Source organism: Augochlora pura, chromosome 7 (assembly GCF_028453695.1).
Source record: "Augochlora pura isolate Apur16 chromosome 7, APUR_v2.2.1, whole genome shotgun sequence".
Taxonomy (NCBI): Eukaryota; Metazoa; Arthropoda; class Insecta; order Hymenoptera; family Halictidae; genus Augochlora; species Augochlora pura.
In genome coordinates this window covers 39,977,177-39,996,592 of record NC_135778.1, presented here as the reverse complement: position 1 = coordinate 39,996,592, position 19,416 = coordinate 39,977,177, and the positions used below count along the sequence as shown (strand labels likewise).

At 35.2% G+C, this 19,416-nt stretch overlaps 5 protein-coding genes across 11 annotated transcripts in view; 4 read left to right on the top strand and 1 right to left on the bottom strand.

Moving 5' to 3' along the window:
* The first annotated feature begins 672 nt into the window (after window positions 1–672).
* Window positions 673–4,893, top strand: Lin (protein lines homolog). 2 transcript variants are annotated; one of them, XM_078186607.1, is made up of 3 exons: window positions 673–782; window positions 882–1,381; window positions 1,815–4,893. In XM_078186607.1, exon 3 carries the CDS (start codon window positions 1,959–1,961, stop codon window positions 3,741–3,743), a length of 1,785 nt encoding a protein of 594 aa, XP_078042733.1. In that variant the 5' UTR covers window positions 673–782; window positions 882–1,381; window positions 1,815–1,958; the 3' UTR covers window positions 3,744–4,893. The 2 variants fall into 2 exon arrangements, with proteins under 2 accessions (XP_078042733.1, XP_078042732.1); XM_078186606.1 differs by having other exon boundaries at window positions 679–1,060; window positions 1,149–1,381.
* Window positions 4,894–5,744: 851 nt separating this feature from the next.
* On the top strand, window positions 5,745–8,739 carry LOC144472590 (protein FAM98A). Of its 2 annotated transcripts, none has more exons than XM_078185806.1 (7): window positions 5,745–5,801; window positions 5,940–5,989; window positions 6,170–6,536; window positions 6,618–6,908; window positions 6,994–7,292; window positions 7,374–7,951; window positions 8,021–8,739. In XM_078185806.1, exons 2-7 carry the CDS (start codon window positions 5,952–5,954, stop codon window positions 8,200–8,202), a joined length of 1,755 nt encoding a protein of 584 aa, XP_078041932.1. In that variant the 5' UTR covers window positions 5,745–5,801; window positions 5,940–5,951; the 3' UTR covers window positions 8,203–8,739. The 2 variants fall into 2 exon arrangements, with proteins under 2 accessions (XP_078041932.1, XP_078041931.1); XM_078185805.1 differs by having other exon boundaries at window positions 5,792–5,866.
* Window positions 8,740–8,780: 41 nt separating this feature from the next.
* LOC144472591 (ribonuclease H2 subunit C) lies at window positions 8,781–14,471 on the bottom strand. Of its 3 annotated transcripts, none has more exons than XM_078185810.1 (4): window positions 14,291–14,471; window positions 13,847–14,079; window positions 13,709–13,768; window positions 8,781–8,906 (listed from the first exon to the last, which is right to left on the bottom strand). In XM_078185810.1, the coding sequence occupies exons 1-3, from the start codon at window positions 14,433–14,435 to the stop codon at window positions 13,748–13,750; spliced, it is 399 nt and encodes a 132-aa protein (XP_078041936.1). In that variant the 5' UTR covers window positions 14,436–14,471; the 3' UTR covers window positions 8,781–8,906; window positions 13,709–13,747. The 3 variants fall into 3 exon arrangements, with proteins under 3 accessions (XP_078041936.1, XP_078041935.1, XP_078041934.1); XM_078185809.1 differs by lacking the exon at window positions 8,781–8,906 and adding an exon at window positions 13,451–13,585; XM_078185808.1 differs by lacking the exon at window positions 8,781–8,906 and having other exon boundaries at window positions 13,634–13,768.
* LOC144472589 (transmembrane channel-like protein 7) lies at window positions 8,975–13,107 on the top strand. The gene is made up of 4 exons (XM_078185804.1): window positions 8,975–9,276; window positions 9,491–9,721; window positions 9,795–10,036; window positions 10,106–13,107. The coding sequence occupies exons 2-4, from the start codon at window positions 9,544–9,546 to the stop codon at window positions 11,999–12,001; spliced, it is 2,316 nt and encodes a 771-aa protein (XP_078041930.1). The 5' UTR covers window positions 8,975–9,276; window positions 9,491–9,543; the 3' UTR covers window positions 12,002–13,107.
* A 506-nt stretch (window positions 14,472–14,977) lies between the features above and the next one.
* Window positions 14,978–19,416, top strand: part of Crmp (Collapsin Response Mediator Protein) — a 32,307-nt gene continuing 27,868 nt past the window's right edge. For 2 of the 3 annotated variants that reach the window (XM_078187128.1, XM_078187127.1), the window contains exon 1: window positions 14,979–15,235. In XM_078187128.1, the coding sequence (XP_078043254.1) occupies window positions 15,197–15,235 (39 nt within the window). In that variant the 5' untranslated portion in view covers window positions 14,979–15,196. Of the gene's footprint in view, window positions 15,236–19,416 lie in introns of all 3 variants that reach the window. The other variant, XM_078187129.1, reaches the window with a different exon arrangement.

The window sequence follows — 19,416 nt, the reverse complement described above, 5'->3', positions numbered from 1 at the left end:
TATATATGTATATATAAATATGTATGGTCTGCCCTAGGCAAAATAGACCAATGAGAAAACCATCACTTAATCAGACGCGCCGCCATTATTACATTATGATTTTCTCTAATCTTAAATTGAACAATTTACATATATTCCACTTATTCAATGCTGAAACCAATTGCGCGACTCCAACATCAATTATATACGTATAATGTGTAATAACATATTATAATACATATTGCTCTATGTATTATAACAAATTCTCACACCTCATACGTACATATGTGCTTCCATAAGATTTTTGCGTTGAAAACGTAAATTTGGCTGCATAATGTATAATTGATGGCATAAAAATGAATTGTTAGAACAGTAATAAAACCGTTTGGTAAATTTTACAACGGTCGACTTGTTTATTTCTAAGAAAATGTTAGATCTAAAATTTATAGTTCATATTCGTAAATCGTTATAATATAAATATTACAACAAATAGGAATAATGTACATACGCATAAATGCCGGAGCGCTGCAATCGATGCAGAGTTGCCGATCATCTCGTCTATTTATTGTACGATTTTTCGATTTCGATCACTTTTATTATGAAAAACTATAGAAATGCCGTTCGATGAATATTTCAGAAGTTTCGATCGCAATTTGAACGCAATTATTTAAGTAATTCGCATTATTCGCACTCAGTATATTGTGGAATGTGCGAGGAGGAGCTACTGTGTTACGCAGCTCTGCATGATGCCATCGGAAAAATACGTAATAAACACGAAGAATTCGTGTCATATGCGCTATCAGGTTAACATTTTACCACTTGACATAAGATATGAACTATTTTACGGGGATGCGTACACGGTTAAATGATATAAAACCGTAATTCTTATTTTTACTCGGTAGCATGTATACGTGGCAACAGAGCAAAGTAGACGAGTGCTCTGTCACTTCCTAGTCAAAAGAAATTCTTTGGGCACAAACAATAATATATTTACACTGTTAAAATAGCGAGGCACGGTGTAATTTGAAAAAAGTGCTGCCAAACATACCGCTGATACGTTTAACTGTCCCCGAAGTGATCGGTAAAGAATCATTTTCTGTGTATATTCATGTATCAGCAAGCGTCGGTTTACATATTACATGTGCAACCTGTATTAAACTCTTTCACAGTTAGCATTTCACGAATGTGTCCGTGGAGAAATGTAATTTTAACCTGTTAAATGGATGCTGCGCGTTAATTGTTTAATTAATCGTCAAGGAAAAAAAAAATAAACGTATACACATCGTTGTACGAAAGAATATGTAAACATATACACACACATTTATTACGTATATATATTTACAAGGTGTTGGAATTCACAAATATTTGAAAACATCAGTAAAAAGAAGAACCGATTATTGTTGTAAGTTTTAATATCACGTTCTATTTGTTTATCACCTGTTTGAGTGATCACTGTATTTTTATGTTAAATGTATTGTTTCAAGAACACATTTTTAAGTTTGTTTTCTATCATGCATAATGTCATTAAATAATTTATATTCAAAATATAGTTAATATTTTTACAATAATTAAATTTGATCAATGATACATACATTTGCAGAAATACCTTTTTATTTATAATTCTCAATGAATACATGTATGTAAATCGAATGTAATGAATTTTAACCAAATTATTACTTTCACCAATAGTATAAATTGCTTAGAAGTATTACACGGTATAAATTGATTTGTATAATAAAGAAAGTACAATACTTATCAGATTTTATTTTTGTTTCTTTTACATTGTTAATACAGGTATGCTTTGTGACTAATGCAATCTTTGTTTATTTTTCTAGGTACACAAGAAGCTAATGTTTGCTATATTTCAACCATTATTTATATGGTGTTTTGTTCCTTGGAACATTTTATATATTATGAAGATTACCTGATGAAAGATCATTTTGGACCGAGAAGGAAAAGCAGCAAGAATAGTGCTGCTAATGGTGCTTTGGCACTATTATTATTGTCCTCCTAGCAACACAATGGAGGAGCCAGCAAAGAAGAAGCAGCGTATCGAGAACAATGATGTTGAAAGGGACACGTTATCGGATATTGAACAGCTACAAAATAGTCTGCTAGCGCAATGCTTGTGCAACATACCGGAGAGCAGTTTGCGCAAACCTTTCACAAGTGCGACAGTGGAAGATTCTGATGGCACGTATCGATCTTCGCTGTTATCGGAGTGGGGAACTGATCAGATCTTAGAGTTTATAAGTGCTTTACAATTACTGTTCGATTTGGCTATAAAACAAAACACAAGAGGTGTTATGTGCAGCAGAGTGGTAGATGTTTGTTATGCGCTGGCGCGAAACGAGCATGGCATTATAGATCAATTGATTGACCTATCCTGTACAACAAACAAATTCATATCATTTTCTGCTAGTAGAGTTCTTGCCGCGTTTTTTATTGTTACAAAGGAAAATATTGATACGGCATGGTTAGAGAGATTAACACAGTCTTTAGTAAATACTCATTCTCCAAGTCAAATGTTATTTACTTTGGATGTTGTAAAAAGAGTTGTAGAACATAAAGACTGCAGTATTCATCCTCTCGAGGATACGGAGATCGCGATGCATCCACATTATTGTAATACCATAACAATTTCAGATGCGGAAAGTTTTGATAGTACACCTGTAAAAGCGATGTGTGTTAAAGCTTTAGAGTCTAAATGGACTATATTAGTATCGAAATTTGATGCCATTCTTAGTTCGTATACGCCTCAACACGAGTCAGTTGTTATCACATTCCTTGATTTGTGGGAATCAATTATTTCTGTAAAAGCTAACTTGTCCGTCATCGACACCAAACTCTTTTATTCGCAATTAGACAACTTGGTTGTACTTTTAAACGCCAATGTTCCTGGTGTAATCTGGAGACATCTTCTTGGATTATTTAATGAAGTATTATGTTACGGAAGCACTTTGGCATTACAAGATGTACTACCAGATGAGCCCTGCTCTCTTGCACACTTTATCGTACGTGCTGTAAAAGATTGGAGATTATTAGACGCTTTGCCGTATCGGCATGGTTCAGGAAGATTCGGAGGTGGTTCCGGAGAAGGTGATCGTCCCCTATTACAAAAGATAGTGTTGTTAGTTTTAAAAAGTGTTGCTGTGACTGTTAAAGAGACACGTAGCGATTCCAGTGACTCTTCTTTGGGTTCCGAAGCTGAAGATCTTGACGCTGATATGGCAGTTATCGAAAGAAGTATAAGAGAAGTTTTACGTCAACTGGATCAATGTATAAAAACTCTGATGCCGTTTCACCCCGAGATGCCTTTGTCGCAATGGGTTGTGCAAATGTTTCATGACCAAGATGATTTTCTTATCGAGGGCATGGTTTGTTGCTTAGACGTGGCGGTCGGTCTTTTCTATAGAGGACCGCCGCAAAATGACCTTGGTCATATGCTTAGTCCAACTTTAACGTTCATACAGTTTATACATGCTGTATCACATGACCCGGATGTTCTGTTAGATTTACTTGTTAGTAATGAAACGTGTTTCTTATTATACTTATTGAGATTTTTGAAGTATATTAAACGAAATTGGACAGAGTTTGTTTCTTGTTGCGGTCGAGAGTTAGATGATACCATGACAATATTGATAAGACTTCGTTTAGCGATCGATAGATTAGTATCTAAAGCTTTGTTTCCTTATAATATAAATCCAGTTCTACGTCTGTTAGAAAAATGTGAGTCCTTCTATGAAGGCAATATAGAGAATTAATTATTTCGATTGTATGATAAGTGTGAAATTTGAAACTCAGATATACTAGATCGATGTGTACAAACTGTAAGAATAAATGAAATTTTCCACCTGGCTCGTTTTATTAGCCAGAAGTAACTACAAAATTGTACAGACTTATTAACTTCATCTTTTTAAAAAGACGACTGAATTGAGCCACTGACTTGGGCGATCTTAAATATCCTAGATTAATATTAGAAGAATGAAATGAAAATATTTTTATTTATTGTGCTTAGCAAAAATTTCGTTCGAGAATACCGCTGAATTTTTACAGGAAAATTAACATTTTGCATTTCATGGTTGAAGTATAAGTGGATTGAAAGTAGTACAAAGGATAGCTAAAATTACATGCTTCGCAATGAAATTCTACTTTTATGGTGCTACGAATATCAATTTGCCAAAGCACCATTGGAAATAAATTTACATGTATACTATTAGAATAATATTTATATGTATACATCCAGCCGAATGTACAATTTGCCAGTCAAATAGAGTTTTGACTATGTACACGATTTTATGTATTTAATAGATATTTGTGTACATTTTGTTTTATTTCATTTATGGAAATATGTCGTGTAGTATTTCTTAAAAATTATTTTAAAAATACAATGCTTAAGAAGTTCTCCACTAGTGCATTCAAATATAAAATCGACTTCTTAATTTTATGCCGGAGGCATTAGTAAAGTATTTAATTTTACGATTAGTAAAATCAAAATAATAAATAAATTTATTTCACTTTGTTCTTAAAGTGAGAATTCAAGAAGATCTTAATCATTTTCCGTCTTTCCGTGTACTTAATTTCAAGTGTAAAATTCGGTGAAATTTGTTCGAACCGAAAATTATATCATATTGTCATGATTAGTTAATATTGTATAAATAAACTATACTGTATAATAGTGGAAATATATAAATGCATAATTACTGGCAATAATAAATAGGAGTCATCGACATTTAATGTTATGCCAGTATTAATAAATTATTTGATCCAAATGGCAATCATTGCTCGTAAGATAATTTTAAAATAATATTTGCCATGATCACTTTGGTATCAATGTATTGTATATAACAATTGTAATGTTAATTATTAATCATTTTAAGATTAACTCTGTAAGTATGATACATGTAATATGTAATACACTAAAAATCTAAATATTTTTACTTTTATAATCCTGGTGTAATATTATTTCATATTACCTAACGCGATAGATGATAAGCTATTTATCTTCATATACTTATTATTTTTACATACATGTCTATATTAATATCGCGATATTATTTCCTTGGAAAATGTACATTCTCATGTTATATCTTATACATGCGTGAATACGTATGTAAACATTCAAAACACGATACGTGAGTAGTATCGTATCCAGTCTCCCCCCCCCCCAATTCAAGAGCTTTTTCTTCTCCCGATTCAAGAGCCCTTTTATCCCCCCACCAGTTTACTGCGCATTAACTTTTGCGCAGTTACTTTAAAGAGGGAATGAGAGACAACGAATCCAGCAAGCTCTATGGTGAATGCCCGCACGTACGAGAAACCTAGGACGCCTCGCTTTACCCTTCTTGCGCGTTTCGTTCTTATCGCACATCTGCGCGTCTGGCGCTCTATCTGAAACACGCGGCGCGAAATTCGCTTTTCATAGAACCTTCAAATAATAAAATCTGTTACCTCGTAGGATTTTCGAAAACGTGTTTGCGAAGGATATTCAATAGACATTGGGATATGTTAAGAAATAAAATGTTCTATGCATAACATTTATATTAGGATGAATATTTATAGTCTATTTACTATTTTAAAAAAATACTTCACTCCAACATTACTTCATAATCATTAGCTCTATAGAATTATCGAATTCGAATTAATTAAAGTTTCTTTCGAAATTTTTATTGATAAAATTTTTCATGTCTGAGGAAAATGATGAGGACGTTGCGAGCCAGTTTAGGGAGTACGAAAATTGTACAGGAGTAGGATCCATTACTGTATTCAGTTCTGAATTGTCAGCCAATCACAGCACAGCACAGAATTCAGTTGGACGTCGTGTAAGTACTGTGACAGTACATACGGCAAGCTAACTTACTCCATTCAGATTGTTCCTATTTTTACTGTAAATATAGTTTATTTATACGTTCACCGTGAATTCTGTAATTGCTAATAATCGAAACATTTTGTTAATTAAGGTTTTTTTTACAATGGAGTTGAAATTACTGGAAAGAATACAGAAACTCGGGTAAGCAATTTAGAGGTTATCAGGCATTGATGTATGTAATTCTGTACAATGTTTAAAAAAAATTTTTGTCGGTTAGATAATTGTATTTAAGTTAAATAAAATATTTAAAACTAAGAAACTATTTAACAATTATTTTTCAAATACAACATTTAACTATCTGATGCATTATGCGCTATTTAGGTATAATGGAGAGCTAACAGAATCTAATAAATTTATGGAAGCGTTAAAACTAGGCCCAAAATCGCCAGAATTCACAAAACTTGTTGCATGGCTGGCGGATGAAATAACAATACTTAATGAGATGGACGAGACTGTCCATGCGATAGCGTCCGCGGATGACTCTAGCTCTTTTTTATTAGAACTGAGTTGTTTTCTCAAAGAATTAGGATGTATAAACGAACGACTGATATCTGGTAATATTAATACACGATTATCGACTCAACAAGATAGGTATATTTTGTTAGATTTTTTGGGAGCAGAATTGAAGGCTTCTAGATTATTGGAATATAAAAGGCTTCAAAACTTGTCTTCTACGGATGTTCATGTTGTAAGTTTTTATTAGAAAAGTAAGCCCGAAATGAGAGTTTAATTATCGTTAACTATTAAAAAAATTTGATATGCACTATAGGAAGAAAGTGATACAGCCAAAGATTTGAAAGACATGGTAATAGCGTTAAATTTTGAGAAACCACCAGATGATATTACCCCTGCTAAACTATTTGCGAGATTAGAAAACACATTGAAAGCTGCATTAAAGGCAGTTCCTCCTGAACTCATAGGCCAACCATTAATTACTAGTGGTTTTACTGAGAAGGAATGGAAAGATTTACAACATATTCAACAAGAATTGCACGACGAATATAGATTACGTCGTGATATGTTACTTAAACGTCTTGACGTAACGGTACAGTCTTTTCTAGTAAGTATAACGATCGGCATTATCTAAATCTATTAAGAATACTTATACCTCATAAGTATTATAAATATGTAATTTTCGTGCGTAGTGGTCGGACAGGATAAAATCTCAAGAAGCGGAATTAAATAAACGATACGAGGATACTAGAAAGTTTTTAAGTGCGGAGCCCGATGTTACGTTTGCCGATTTGTTAGCAACCAGAGATGATATTGCGTTGATGGAGAAAACAAGTAGCGCAAGCGTTAGGAAAAATACCAAAAGTAATATTAACTCTGTTATTATCGGCGCTGTACCAGATAGAGGTGGAAGACCGTATGAACAAGAGCCACCACCACCAGAAATGCCACCATGGCAAAAAGATAGAGTACCAGGACCTTCAACTTCTCGGTTAGTTAAAATTAATAAGCGTAATTTCAGACAAAATGATTCACAACAAATATATACAATTATACAATGTTTCTAATATAGCGGTGGCCAAGGAGGAGGGGGATATAATAGAGGAGGTCGTGGTGGTTCTAACACCTCGTTTTCTAGCGATAATAGAGGAGGTCGTGGTGGCTCCAACACCTCGTTTTCTAGCGATAATAGAGGAGGTCGTGGTGGCTCCAACACCTCGTTTTCTAGCGATAATAGAGGAAGTCAGGGTTCTAATTATTCCTCTAGTAATAGTGGATTTGGAAACCAAGGCGGTGGTTATGGTGGAAAACAAGGGGGAGGGTACAGCAGTGGCCAAAGTGGTGGATATGGAGGAGGACAAGGAGGTGGTTACGGAGGAAATCAAGGAGGAGGATATGGTGGCAACCAAAGTGGAGGATATGGAGGAAATCAAGGAAGTGGTTATGGAGGAAACCAAGGTGGAGGATATGGAGGTAATCAAGGAGGTGGGTATGGAGGAAATCAAGGAGGAGGGTATGGAGGAAACCAAGGAGGAGGGTATGGAGGCAACCAAGGAGGAGGGTATGGAGGCAACCAAGGAGGAGGGTATGGAGGAAATCAAGGTGGAGGGTATGGAGGAAATAGTTACAGTGGAGACAACAGAGAAGGAGGTAATAGAAGACCCAGAGTTATAAGTAATTTATATTAATAACGTGATTGTTTCAAATTTTCACGTACAGGATATGGATCTCGTGCAGGATACAACAGCAATAATTCTCAATCTGACAAAGGTGGACAACAATATCAAAGAGGCGGTGGTAGGGGTGGCAGAGGAGGTAGAGTTCAAGGAGGGTGGAGTAGAGGAAACAATTCTAGCACAGACAATTATCAGCGTAGGGGCGGCGGTGGTCAACATTACTAAAATATTTTATGTAAAATATTATTATTGCATTATCACAATACATAGCATTAATAATATCTGCATAAAACAAAGCCTAATAATCAATATCAGTAATCTACATAGAATTGTGTTTAATTGTTTATACATTTCAAGTTAAATTTTCAAATGCCGTGTAAAATATAAATATTTAAAAGAATTAATACCAATTTTTAAATAAATTAAAAATTTCGATATTACTGATTTGGTTCACCGGAATCGTTTACTATGTAGAAATTTGAATAATCGTTATGTATATATTTGCAATGCTTTATACTTGTGAAGTATTTTTTTTGCACAATGTATTTGTATTTGAATTTTGTAAATATGAACTTGTATCTAATCGAATTGAATTTCTTTAAATTCAACAATATGATGTATTTGAAGAATTGTGAAATTAATTTATTTAATTTAATATTATGAAATGTATCACTCAATGCATGTAGTTACACACATAATTATTAATATTTATGCATTTATGTGTTCATGGAATCTCGAAAAAATGTTGTAGGTCAAGTTTTTTTAATAATCTTTTTCATTGAATCGATTATTAAAACTGAAAGACGCTAAGAATTCAATAAAACTATTTGCGCAAAACTTAATCTTTTCATTCACTCTTTTTTCATAACTAGGTGACTACCTTTCTACACTCCTCTTGGTTTATGATCCATTGTTCTCTTATCAGTCGCCTGTAACAGAATACAACGAATGTGATATACGAAAAAAACAAGATGCCAATAGGTGTGCTTGCTAATGATTCATCGCATTTATCTCGGTTTATCTATTTTCAAGAATCCCATTCATTGTTTTTCGAAAGTATAAAACACAGATTGATGTGATTCAGTCTTGCATACCATTTGATACCAGTCAAACATTTCGCGCAACTACGTCACAGTTTACAAAACTATACAGTGTACAGTGCCATTGGAGTTTTAAACGCGAGTGTTTTTGCCATTAGAGTGCTATTTTTTATAATAATTTTTATTGATTTGTGTAGTGGGAAGACCTCATTGAGCAATGACACATTTACGAAACATTTGATTGACTGATTTATCTAAGGTACGTGTTGTATGACGTAAAAACGCATCAATTTATTATTAATGTTGTTTTTTTCCTTACAACAATTAATCTAAATTCTGTTTACAAACATACGAAATAATAATTAATGTGTACATAATCAAAGATTTTACATATCGTAAACGTCTGTGAATTCGTTTGTTCCATTGGGATGTGTTTGAAAACAATTTTTTCTGTTTAAATTTTACTTATAAAGCTTTGGAACGTTGTTACGTTTATAAATTACGATCACTGCCAAAGAGAAGAAGGATGTCAGGCGGAGAGAGAAAGAAACGTGCTTGTGATAGAGGACAGGGATGGGAAGAAGCAGGTGCTGAATTTTATCAGGAACGGTATCCCGCAGCGATTGAAGCTGACTTACAGCAAGTTCTACAAAGGGATCCTTCCCATATAGCCACTTTATTACCAAGTAAAAAGTCTCGTGTTGGTGAGTGTTTCGATATTCTATATGTGTTATAACTAAAACAAACTGGTATACATTTGATGTTATTTTATAATAGCTACTGCCAAACGAATACGTAATGATACAAAAACAACACTGAGGAGACACACTAGTACAAGATCTCGTGGTACGACTACGTCAAGACGTATGTCAACAAATGTTCACGATGTAGCAGTATCTATGTTACCAGATTTATCAGAGAATTTATCAAATGAAGAGCGAACATGGGAAGAAATAATGCAAATTAAAGCTATGCCCATATGTATGACACAAAAGATACAATTAAAGAATCAACTACAGGTATACGATGCAATGTTATGATTTAATTAATGAAAATATTTCATTTATGCATATGTATATGAATTTCAGAGCGCTACAAAATTAAGGTTGCAAGGTTTCGAACAACTGAAATGGCAACGAAGAAAAGCTTGGCAACAATTTCGTATCAGAATGAAGGAAGCATATTCGAAAATGGAATTATGGAACGAGAGTCTGAAAACAATCGGTGGAAATTTCGGAATGGGCATAGTAGCATACTTTTTATTCATCAAATGGTTGATGTATCTCAATATTACATTATTTTTACTTATGTTCTTATTTGTTGCATTACCTGCAATAGCATTTGACGCGTCAGAGAAAGAATTATGCATAAATTCTAATAGTAGCCACAGTATATCTTGTTGCTCAGAGTTATATTGGAATATAACTCAAGAAAGTAATGATATACTAGATTTTGTACAGGGCACCGGCATTTTAGAATACACTTTATTATTTTATGGCGCATACAGTCGTATGAGTTACGATACCGCCGGTATTCTTTATAATTTGCCTTTATCATATATTTGTACTACCATTGGTATATTTATCTTTAGTTTGGTTGCCATCGTTAAGTCAGCCGCTAAAGGCTTCAAACAGAGAGTTATTGAAAACGAAGGTCAATTCTATCAGTATTGTAATTTAGTTTTTGGAGGCTGGGACTATTGTATACATAATGATAAGTCTGCAGCTGTGAAGCATAAAGCACTATATAATGAGATGAAAGCATTCCTAGAAACTGAAAGAATGGAAGAAGAAAGACAAAATCGAACGAGGGAGGAAAAAACAAAATTTTTTCTCATGCGCTTATTTGTTAATTTAATAGTTTTCACAATATTATGCGGCTGTGGTACATTCATTTACTATGTGTTCGAATTTTCTTTCGATCACGTTTCAAAGCATCCGGTTGAGAACCCAGAAGAAAAATTTATATTAACGCAACTGGTCATGTTATTCCTCGAGTTTCTTCCATACGTTTGTATTGTTGCTCTAAATCTTACTGTACCGTTTTTATTTCGGTACTTGGTTACTTTAGAAAATTACAGTCCATCGTTCGTTGTGCGTATAACACTTCTCAGAACAGTATTCCTACGGCTTTCTTCTCTCGCCGTATTACTTACGTCATTTTACAGAATAATTACATCCGATGTATCGGAGAACGAATGTACTAGTCATCGTCGGCCATTATGTTGGGAAACATTTGTGGGGCAACAATTTTTTAAGCTCTACATAACTGATATTCTTCTTCAGTTTATCCTAACATTTTTCATTAATTTTCCCAGATCGTTAATAGCAAAGCACACGGAAAATAAAGTGCTACGATTTTTTGGTGAGCAAGAATTCGATTTACCAAAACACGTGTTAGATGTAGTTTATTTACAAACAATCTGTTGGCTTGGTTGCTTTTTTGCACCCTTATTGCCATTGGTTGCAGTATTTGGTACATTTGTATTATTCTATATTAAAAAGTTCGCTTGCTTGGTAAACAGTATACCGTCAAGTAAAATTTACAGAGCAAGTAAATCTAATTCACTTTTCATGTTTATTCTATTAATTTCTTTTATTTTATCTACAGTTCCAATTGGTTATTCAATTGCAGAAATAATGCCGTCAAAATCCTGTGGCCCGTTTAGAGGTCTCAGATCCGTATGGGAATTATTAATCGTAACATTCTCACTGTTTCCTCAATGGCTTCAATCGATCTTATATTTCCTTAGTACTGCTGGATTCGGTGTGCCAGCACTTTTTGTTCTTATTCTACTTTTGTATTATTATTATGCGGTATCGGTAGCAAATCAGCATATGGTTAGAGTTCTGAAGAATCAATTGGTACTGGAAGGTCACGATAAACAGTTTTTACTTAACAGATTGAGTGCTTTCATCAAGCAACAACAAGACCAAAATAAATATCATCAAGAACAGGCAAATGAATTAGGCACATTTTCATAAAAAAAAATTACGAAAGTTAAAATAATTTTTACATAACAGTTAAAAGATTTCCAATTTTAGTAAATGTATAATATAATTAAGTAAATGCTGTATAGAGATTATTGAAATTTCTATCGTTTTTGTTACAATTTTGTGTGATAATACCGCAGTTATTTTTTTCAAGTATTTAATTACCAACATTGTAGATAATTTTCGTACGAGTATGTAGTGTTTAATTTAATAACTCCGGTACAGGGTTCTGAAAGTGATGAATTTGGACAATACATGGAGTTATTAAGTAATTTGTGTTACACAAAAATAATTCCGAAAGTTCCATATCTATAATGTTTCATATATTTTAATTTATTTGAACTTAATATATGCTTAGTTTGGCGAACGGATAATTTTGAATGTGGTAAAAAAATACCTAAAAATCAGGGTACAAAATGAAAACCGTGCAATAGTAGAAAAGATTATTTATTATGTACGCATAGTTTTAGTAACTATACAGAATTTATAATAACCTAACATAAAGTAATAGTAGAACTGAAAAACCCTTTTTTTAAATGTTTTCTCATATAGTAGGCAGAATAATCGATTTGTCTCTTACTTTGATAATACTACAGAATATCACAAATTTACTTCTTAATTTTATAAAGGAATATCCGGGGGCTTTTGCTAAACTGAAGTAAAGTGATATATGGTGGACCTATTTTTAGATTAGCTATGTACTAAAGTCATAATGCAGTTGTACATAGGTTTTGTAGGTTTATCAAAGGACTTTTAGGAGTAAAAGCATATTTTATAGTACAGTGTTTCTTTGTATCTGTACTAAAGTATTTATCAACCAACAGTATTTTATTTTTAACACTTCTTTTTTTGAAGTTATTTTAATTTTTTTATACCAATATATTTCTTTGCAAGAGAAATTTTAGAGTAATTATATGTTACTTTGTATACTAATCATATTTAATACTTTTTTTTTAACATACATCATGACTTTATTAATATTTTCGTGGCTTTGAACTTAAAAAATTATTTTCTCTTCCAACACTGCCATTGTACATGAGAACAGAATTATATAAACTTTTATATATATATATATATATATATTTGCATGTATAAAGATGTCGGTAGGAACTATGCATGTATACAATATTTCTTAAAAAAAATAATCATTACAAATCTATAGAACTGCCAATGTACTTTACATAGTTTCAAGAAATGCATTTTATATGAATTTTATACAAACACGACCACACATAAGTAGCTATGTGCAATGTCACTGATTATTAATGTAAGATTAACATTCTGTATCTTTGATGGTATAAAAAAGCAGTATTAAAAGAATACATATAGTATGTTTAGCAATATCGCACATAATAAAGACAATTTTTCTGTGCTAAAGAAACAATAAATGCTTACATGTTTATTGCAATTTTATATATTTAAAAAAAAGAAAAAAATAAGAAAATAAATTACAAATATACTATTTATCTTATAAAAGACTGCACACACTTTTGAAACAGCTTTCCCAATTAAACCAAAGATCATTTGCGATGTTCACATACTTCATAAGAAAATATAAGATGTCTGTTATGTATGCTAAAAATATATGCTCATGATATGAAATACAATTAATAAACTATGATATACATGAAATATAAAAAAATATTTATTTGTACCTCCTTTCATAGTAACATACAAAAATAGTTTAGTCTTAATTACCTAATGCCATGTTTCGCCTGTCAAGTTTTCTTATTTTGATCACGATTCTGTAGAATGTAGCTAAAATAAAAGTATATAATTTGATATATAAAGCAAAAAAGGTTTTATTAAATTGTTTTAATTAAATCTGACACTTACTGCTTCAGCTATGTCAATCCAATCAATTGCTGCTGCTAGAGCATCATTTTTAGATGGAAGTGTATCATAATTCCAGTAAGTGAAGTGTGAAAATGTTCCTGTAGAATATAAATTTCTTTCCACATTTTTCATTTCTGGTTTCTTGTGTTCGCGAAACGTGATGCCTTTGTAGCCAGACGGGACTGTTACCTTTTTTCCTTGCAGAGGATGTCCACGAAATGTGGAATTGTAATCTATAAATAAATAAAATTTTATCGTAACCTAAAATAAGTTACAATAATATCGTACGATTTTAACACGAACATATTCGAATGGCATATAAATATTAAATTGTGTTAATTGATCTTCCTGAATGTTTCAAAACAATTTCGCTTCCAAAGGTGTTATTTTTTTTATGCGCAAATCCAACATCTACGTGGACAAAGTGAAATTTGACAAACTCACGTTCATCGTCAATTTTACGGATGTGAGGTTCGAAACAAGTGGAAACGTTCGCAGGCTCATTGCCATCAATTTTACACGGCATCAAGTGTAATACATTTTCTTTCATTTCAGATATATCCTGTTTCACGTGCAGTCGTATAGCCATGTTTAAACGAAAATGGCGATGCAACGTTTTGGCGGGAACCCGTTCGGTCTTCATAAATATTTTTTTCATATTAATTATGACAGAAACAGAATTTCCAAATTTGTTAAACGAGTCGCAAATTCGTTGATAATATACTTTATACTGTACACATATAATATACGTATAAAATATAATTGTATACATATAAATATACGCATAGAGCAGAAAGAGAGATTTTATGATAATTTTTATAATCTCTCGGCGAGTAAGAAGCAATCTCTGTAACTGAATTGTTATTTACGTTATCCATGTGAATTCTAAATGAAATGTTTTCAACGAAATCACATATATGTTCAGGGAACATTGTATCTATTGGTTAATAAGAAAGGAAGTTCGGATGAATTCCGAATACAATGTATGTGCAGTACACATTGTGCACGCACTTTGTAAATTCGCAGGACATGTGACAAGCTATCTTCAGTGGGGATGATCCCCCACCCCCCGTTAAACCCGAAGGGAGTAGGGAGGAAAATTTACCACCGTCTCTCGCGTCCGCGACGCGCACACGTAGCGTCAGTCGCAGTCGATTGTTCGATTCGATTCGATCTTGCGCCTTTTGATTTCCACCCGAGAAGAGACTCTCGTGCGAATACGCGTTGTTCCGCGAGCGAGAGACAGTGTTCGTGGATCTCAGTGCGAAGTGCACGTCGCGGAACAGTAGGATCGTGTGAAAAGTTCGTTTCTCTTCCGAGGCAAAACCGAAAGACACGATACGGTCGAAGATGAGCACGCCGGTGAAGAAAGTGCCCATCCACCTGCAGGTCAGTTTGCCGATCTTTATTTTTATCCCGGCTGCCTCTTGTTTCTGCGGCAGAACTTGCCTGTTACCGATCGAGCATCGCCGCGTAAATAAATATTGCGTCGTCGGAATAGATCTCTTCGGGGCGTGAAAGGTGGAGGGAATTGGGAATTGACCCGGCTTGTCTATTGTTACATGCAGCATCATCGGAACGAATCAAATGCGCTTCGTGTCATTCGATATTTCCCGGTATCACTAAAAATCTGCGATAACAAGGAATTTCACAAATATTTCTCGCTCGCACCGATAACGTCATCTCGGCATCATTGACGATGCGCACGATATTATCGGATTTTCCTGAACCATTTAATCATTAATTATGAATTGAATATGTATGAAGCTGTTTATAAAACGTGTGATCAATAAACGGGCTAGCGGAATCGTTTGGACATGTCGTACGTTACATTAAGATGAAACCGGCACGACGCAATTGTTTCAGCAAACAGGGAACAAATGAATAAATTGCGATAGAGAAAGTTGGGAAACACGGTTGGTAAGTAATCTAAGTTGATAATTAATATCGCTGCGGAGTAAAGAGATACTCGGTTTGACAAGTCCGTAATCTGTAGACGAAAATATATCTATATGCGAGTTCTATATATCGACTCAAGCAAAAATTATTCGACGACGAACTTGCGAATTATTGCGAACGTCTTTTCGCTCGGTGTCGCTGAAATCCTCTGGTTGCAGCGACGTTTTCACGGAAGCTGTGCGCCGGCCGCATCGATTATCAGTATTTCAGTCTATTCAATGTCACATAACAAGTCGTTGTCTCGATACTCGGGATACGTCTAGCCGGTGTAAAATCATTTGTATCGAATCCTGAATTGTTTCTTTTACGAATAAAATGTCGCAAGTAGTCCAATTTCAGGCTGCAGAATGTTGCGTATAGCGCACAAAGTCAGTGAACTTCCGATCGATAGCCACGCCGGAAGGCTTATTCTTACTAACCAAATTGTAACATATAATTTATTTTACCACCAGTCTGCGGGTATTTATACCAATACACGTTTTACTGCCGGTTCCTCGCGTCGTTCGCAACATTTATACTTTTCGTTTTCCTGTAAAACTATGCCAGAATGAGAAATAATTACGAAAATTCATTACGCTGTACGAAATTTGTTTAAAACTTATGTAACTGGAAAAAAGTGACCGAGTGTTAAATAATCTTCTCGAATCAAGTATTTTTGCACGTCCGAAAATAAATGGCGTACCGCGGGCGTGTATACGTCACTATTAAAACCGAAAGTTTCGTCGTAACATCGGTAGCAATCGCAAGGTTGCTGCCTTATTGATCCAAGCGTCTTGGCGCCTGGCATTGGTATATCTTCTAAAAGGAGCCTAAATGCATATTCCCGTCAAATAGTTTCTGTATCGAATAATTTTAAAAATTCGTAGTACATCTTGAAATGGTATAATTATTCTGGAAAAATAAATAAGCGAAATTAGATGAAATTTATTGATGCAAGAGTAGGCGGTTTCCGACAAGGGTATTCAACCAAAAATTTTTGAAGTAATTCCTTCACATATGAGAACGCAAAAGAAAAACGAACTATTCCTTTGCTTTTAATAGAAAATTCAGATTTAATTCAATATATTTTTCTTAGCTTCTATTAAGTAATTATTTCAATCTGGTTGGATTGTGAACTTTTAATCTCTAGGTTCGTTTGGTTCTTCATCATCGCTGTTTCGTATCATGGAACACAAGAATTTAATACATACTTTCGATTAATATTTTCACAGTGTGTTGCACTTTTACAAACACTCTGTTACATGCGCCATGTCTACGCGAAATGCGACATATATATTCGGCTCAGGTCCATGCACTCGTGGCCATATCCGTTTCCGGCTAAACCTTTTCTGGCAAATCAGATGTGCGTATGTGGTCTTAAACTTCCTACCGCCGAGAACGATCAACTACAAATGATTTTCTTAGAACAATCATCCTACTCGCTACGGCATATTTCTCCTTCCGTTAATGGTAACTTGGGCGGGGTGGTAACTACCGCTTCCAAGTTATTTGAAGATTTATTGCCCGGTAAATCTAAAAATATGACGGGAACAACTCTCGAAGATTTGTATCGTTGGTCGCAATGCTTCGTGTCAACGTCGACTGTCTCTAAAAGCGAAATTTTACCATTTCGGTGACGTTTTATGATTTTGTGACGTTACCGTTTGCAGATACGCTTTAGGAGTCTCGTCGCGACTGAAAAAAGAAACGGAAAAAAAGGCTGCGGAGAAGGGGGAGCGCAAGACGGCGGTCCTCGTCGGAAGTCCGTTCCGAGGAAATGGTACGGCACTGGAACGTGCCCGGCTAGGCACACGAGCAACCGCGGCGAATCAATAGTTCGTCGACACTACGTCGACAGAAAGTCGGAAAAACCGCGAGCTCGATTTTACGAGCACGCACTCACGGGAGAGCTGGATAAACGTGTCTGTCGGACGAGGGATCCGCGCGCGGTGGTACACGGTTTTACAAACGGATGTTCCTGCGTGGAAAGGCTCTGCCCCCGTGGCCCCGGACACGATTCGGCCATCGTTTAAAAATAAACCGGTGGATGTCCGACTGACATTTTTCCCTGCGTCTTTCATCCCGATTAGAACCGGCGCGTACCATGATTTAGAGAGAGGAAACAAGCCACGAGATCGCGAGGAAACTCGAAATCTCTGCGGACGGTCGACTCCCCGTTCACCCCGGCGCACTGTGTTCTCATGTTTTTTCGGACCGGTTCAAGTCTTCGGTTTTGTTAGGAATGTCTTCGCGGCTGGTGATGACTTCTCCAGGTGCCGGGCAGGCCTCTTTGGTTGCTCTATCTATTTCTCGATCGAGTGGGCGTGTCAACCGCGTCTTTATCGTCGACTTTCCATCGAATAGAGCTGTTGATTGAGATTTTTGTTTGGTTTGGTAGATTTGAGAGCGTGATTCCTCGCGATGAATTTTAGGCACTCGAGTATCAGTCACGCTTTTTCTTATTTTTGATTTATAGTCTCAGAGTTATAAGTCATTATTGAATTCGCTGGTATATATAATAGAATTATTTTTCTTTTATTTTCAACGTTTTAATAATAGTAAATAGTTGTTCGGTATAATTTCGAGTTTCCTCCTCCTTTCTTCTTTATCTTTAATTCTTTCCAATCTTTCTTACGTAAGATTTTCCGATACGATTAATTGCCATTTTATCGCCGTGTCTCGCCATCCCTATCGCAGACTGAACAACTTCGTTTTTTCTGATCATAAATCTTCATTTCGCTCGAGTTCTACTAGATTCTTAACGACCGCACTGCCAATCTATCCAACGATTGCTCCTTCTTTTTCTCGCATTCGTTGATCTTAATTGTGGGAATCCGTCTATTCGCTCTTTCGGCCGAATTCGCCTTTTGTTCGCCGTTTCCGCGAACGTTTCTAGGTAGCGGCAAGTGGTTCAGAGTCAGAGCGCCAGTCGAATTGCCATCTTTTTGTCTCACCGAGAACTTGACGGCGAATATAGTCGCCGTTGGAAGCCGGTCAGCCGAAATGTAGATTAACCGGCATTTATGCCATGGTATACAAATAGATAGAACGGGGAAGCCAGGTGTGACCCAACCGTTTCCGCAAGCCGGGGTTCCGTGTATACATGGAAATTAGATCACGCTGTTCGCGTTACAGGTCGGCCTTTTTTTTCTCTCTCTCTTTCTCTCTCTCTTTTTTTTCACTCGGTTTTATTCGATTATAGTAGCCCAAGGACGGATTGCACTTCAACATATTCTTTCGCCTACGTGCTATAATCGTGGCAAACTCGCAAAGCAAACAATTCTGTTAGGCGTATCAACGGATGGGTATTATACCGGTTGCTTCGCCGGTGTTAGCGTCAATTTTTAAGGAGACCGACGCCTTTAGCTACTTTAACGGCACTTTAGTCTTGTTTGAAAGTTTCGACGTTCATGGTTTCAAGACGGTCTTTTGCTGCACCGGTAGCGTGTAACTACTACTTCTAGATGCCCTAGCAATATTTGTCATCTTAATTACATACCTTCGCTGGCGTTTACGTAGTACTATGGTTTAGTCTATTAGCTCCGTACGACGTATATACACATCACAAGGAAATGGCAATTTTACAACTTATTAGGTTGGAAACTATGAAACGGGCGTTTCTATCTAGTCTG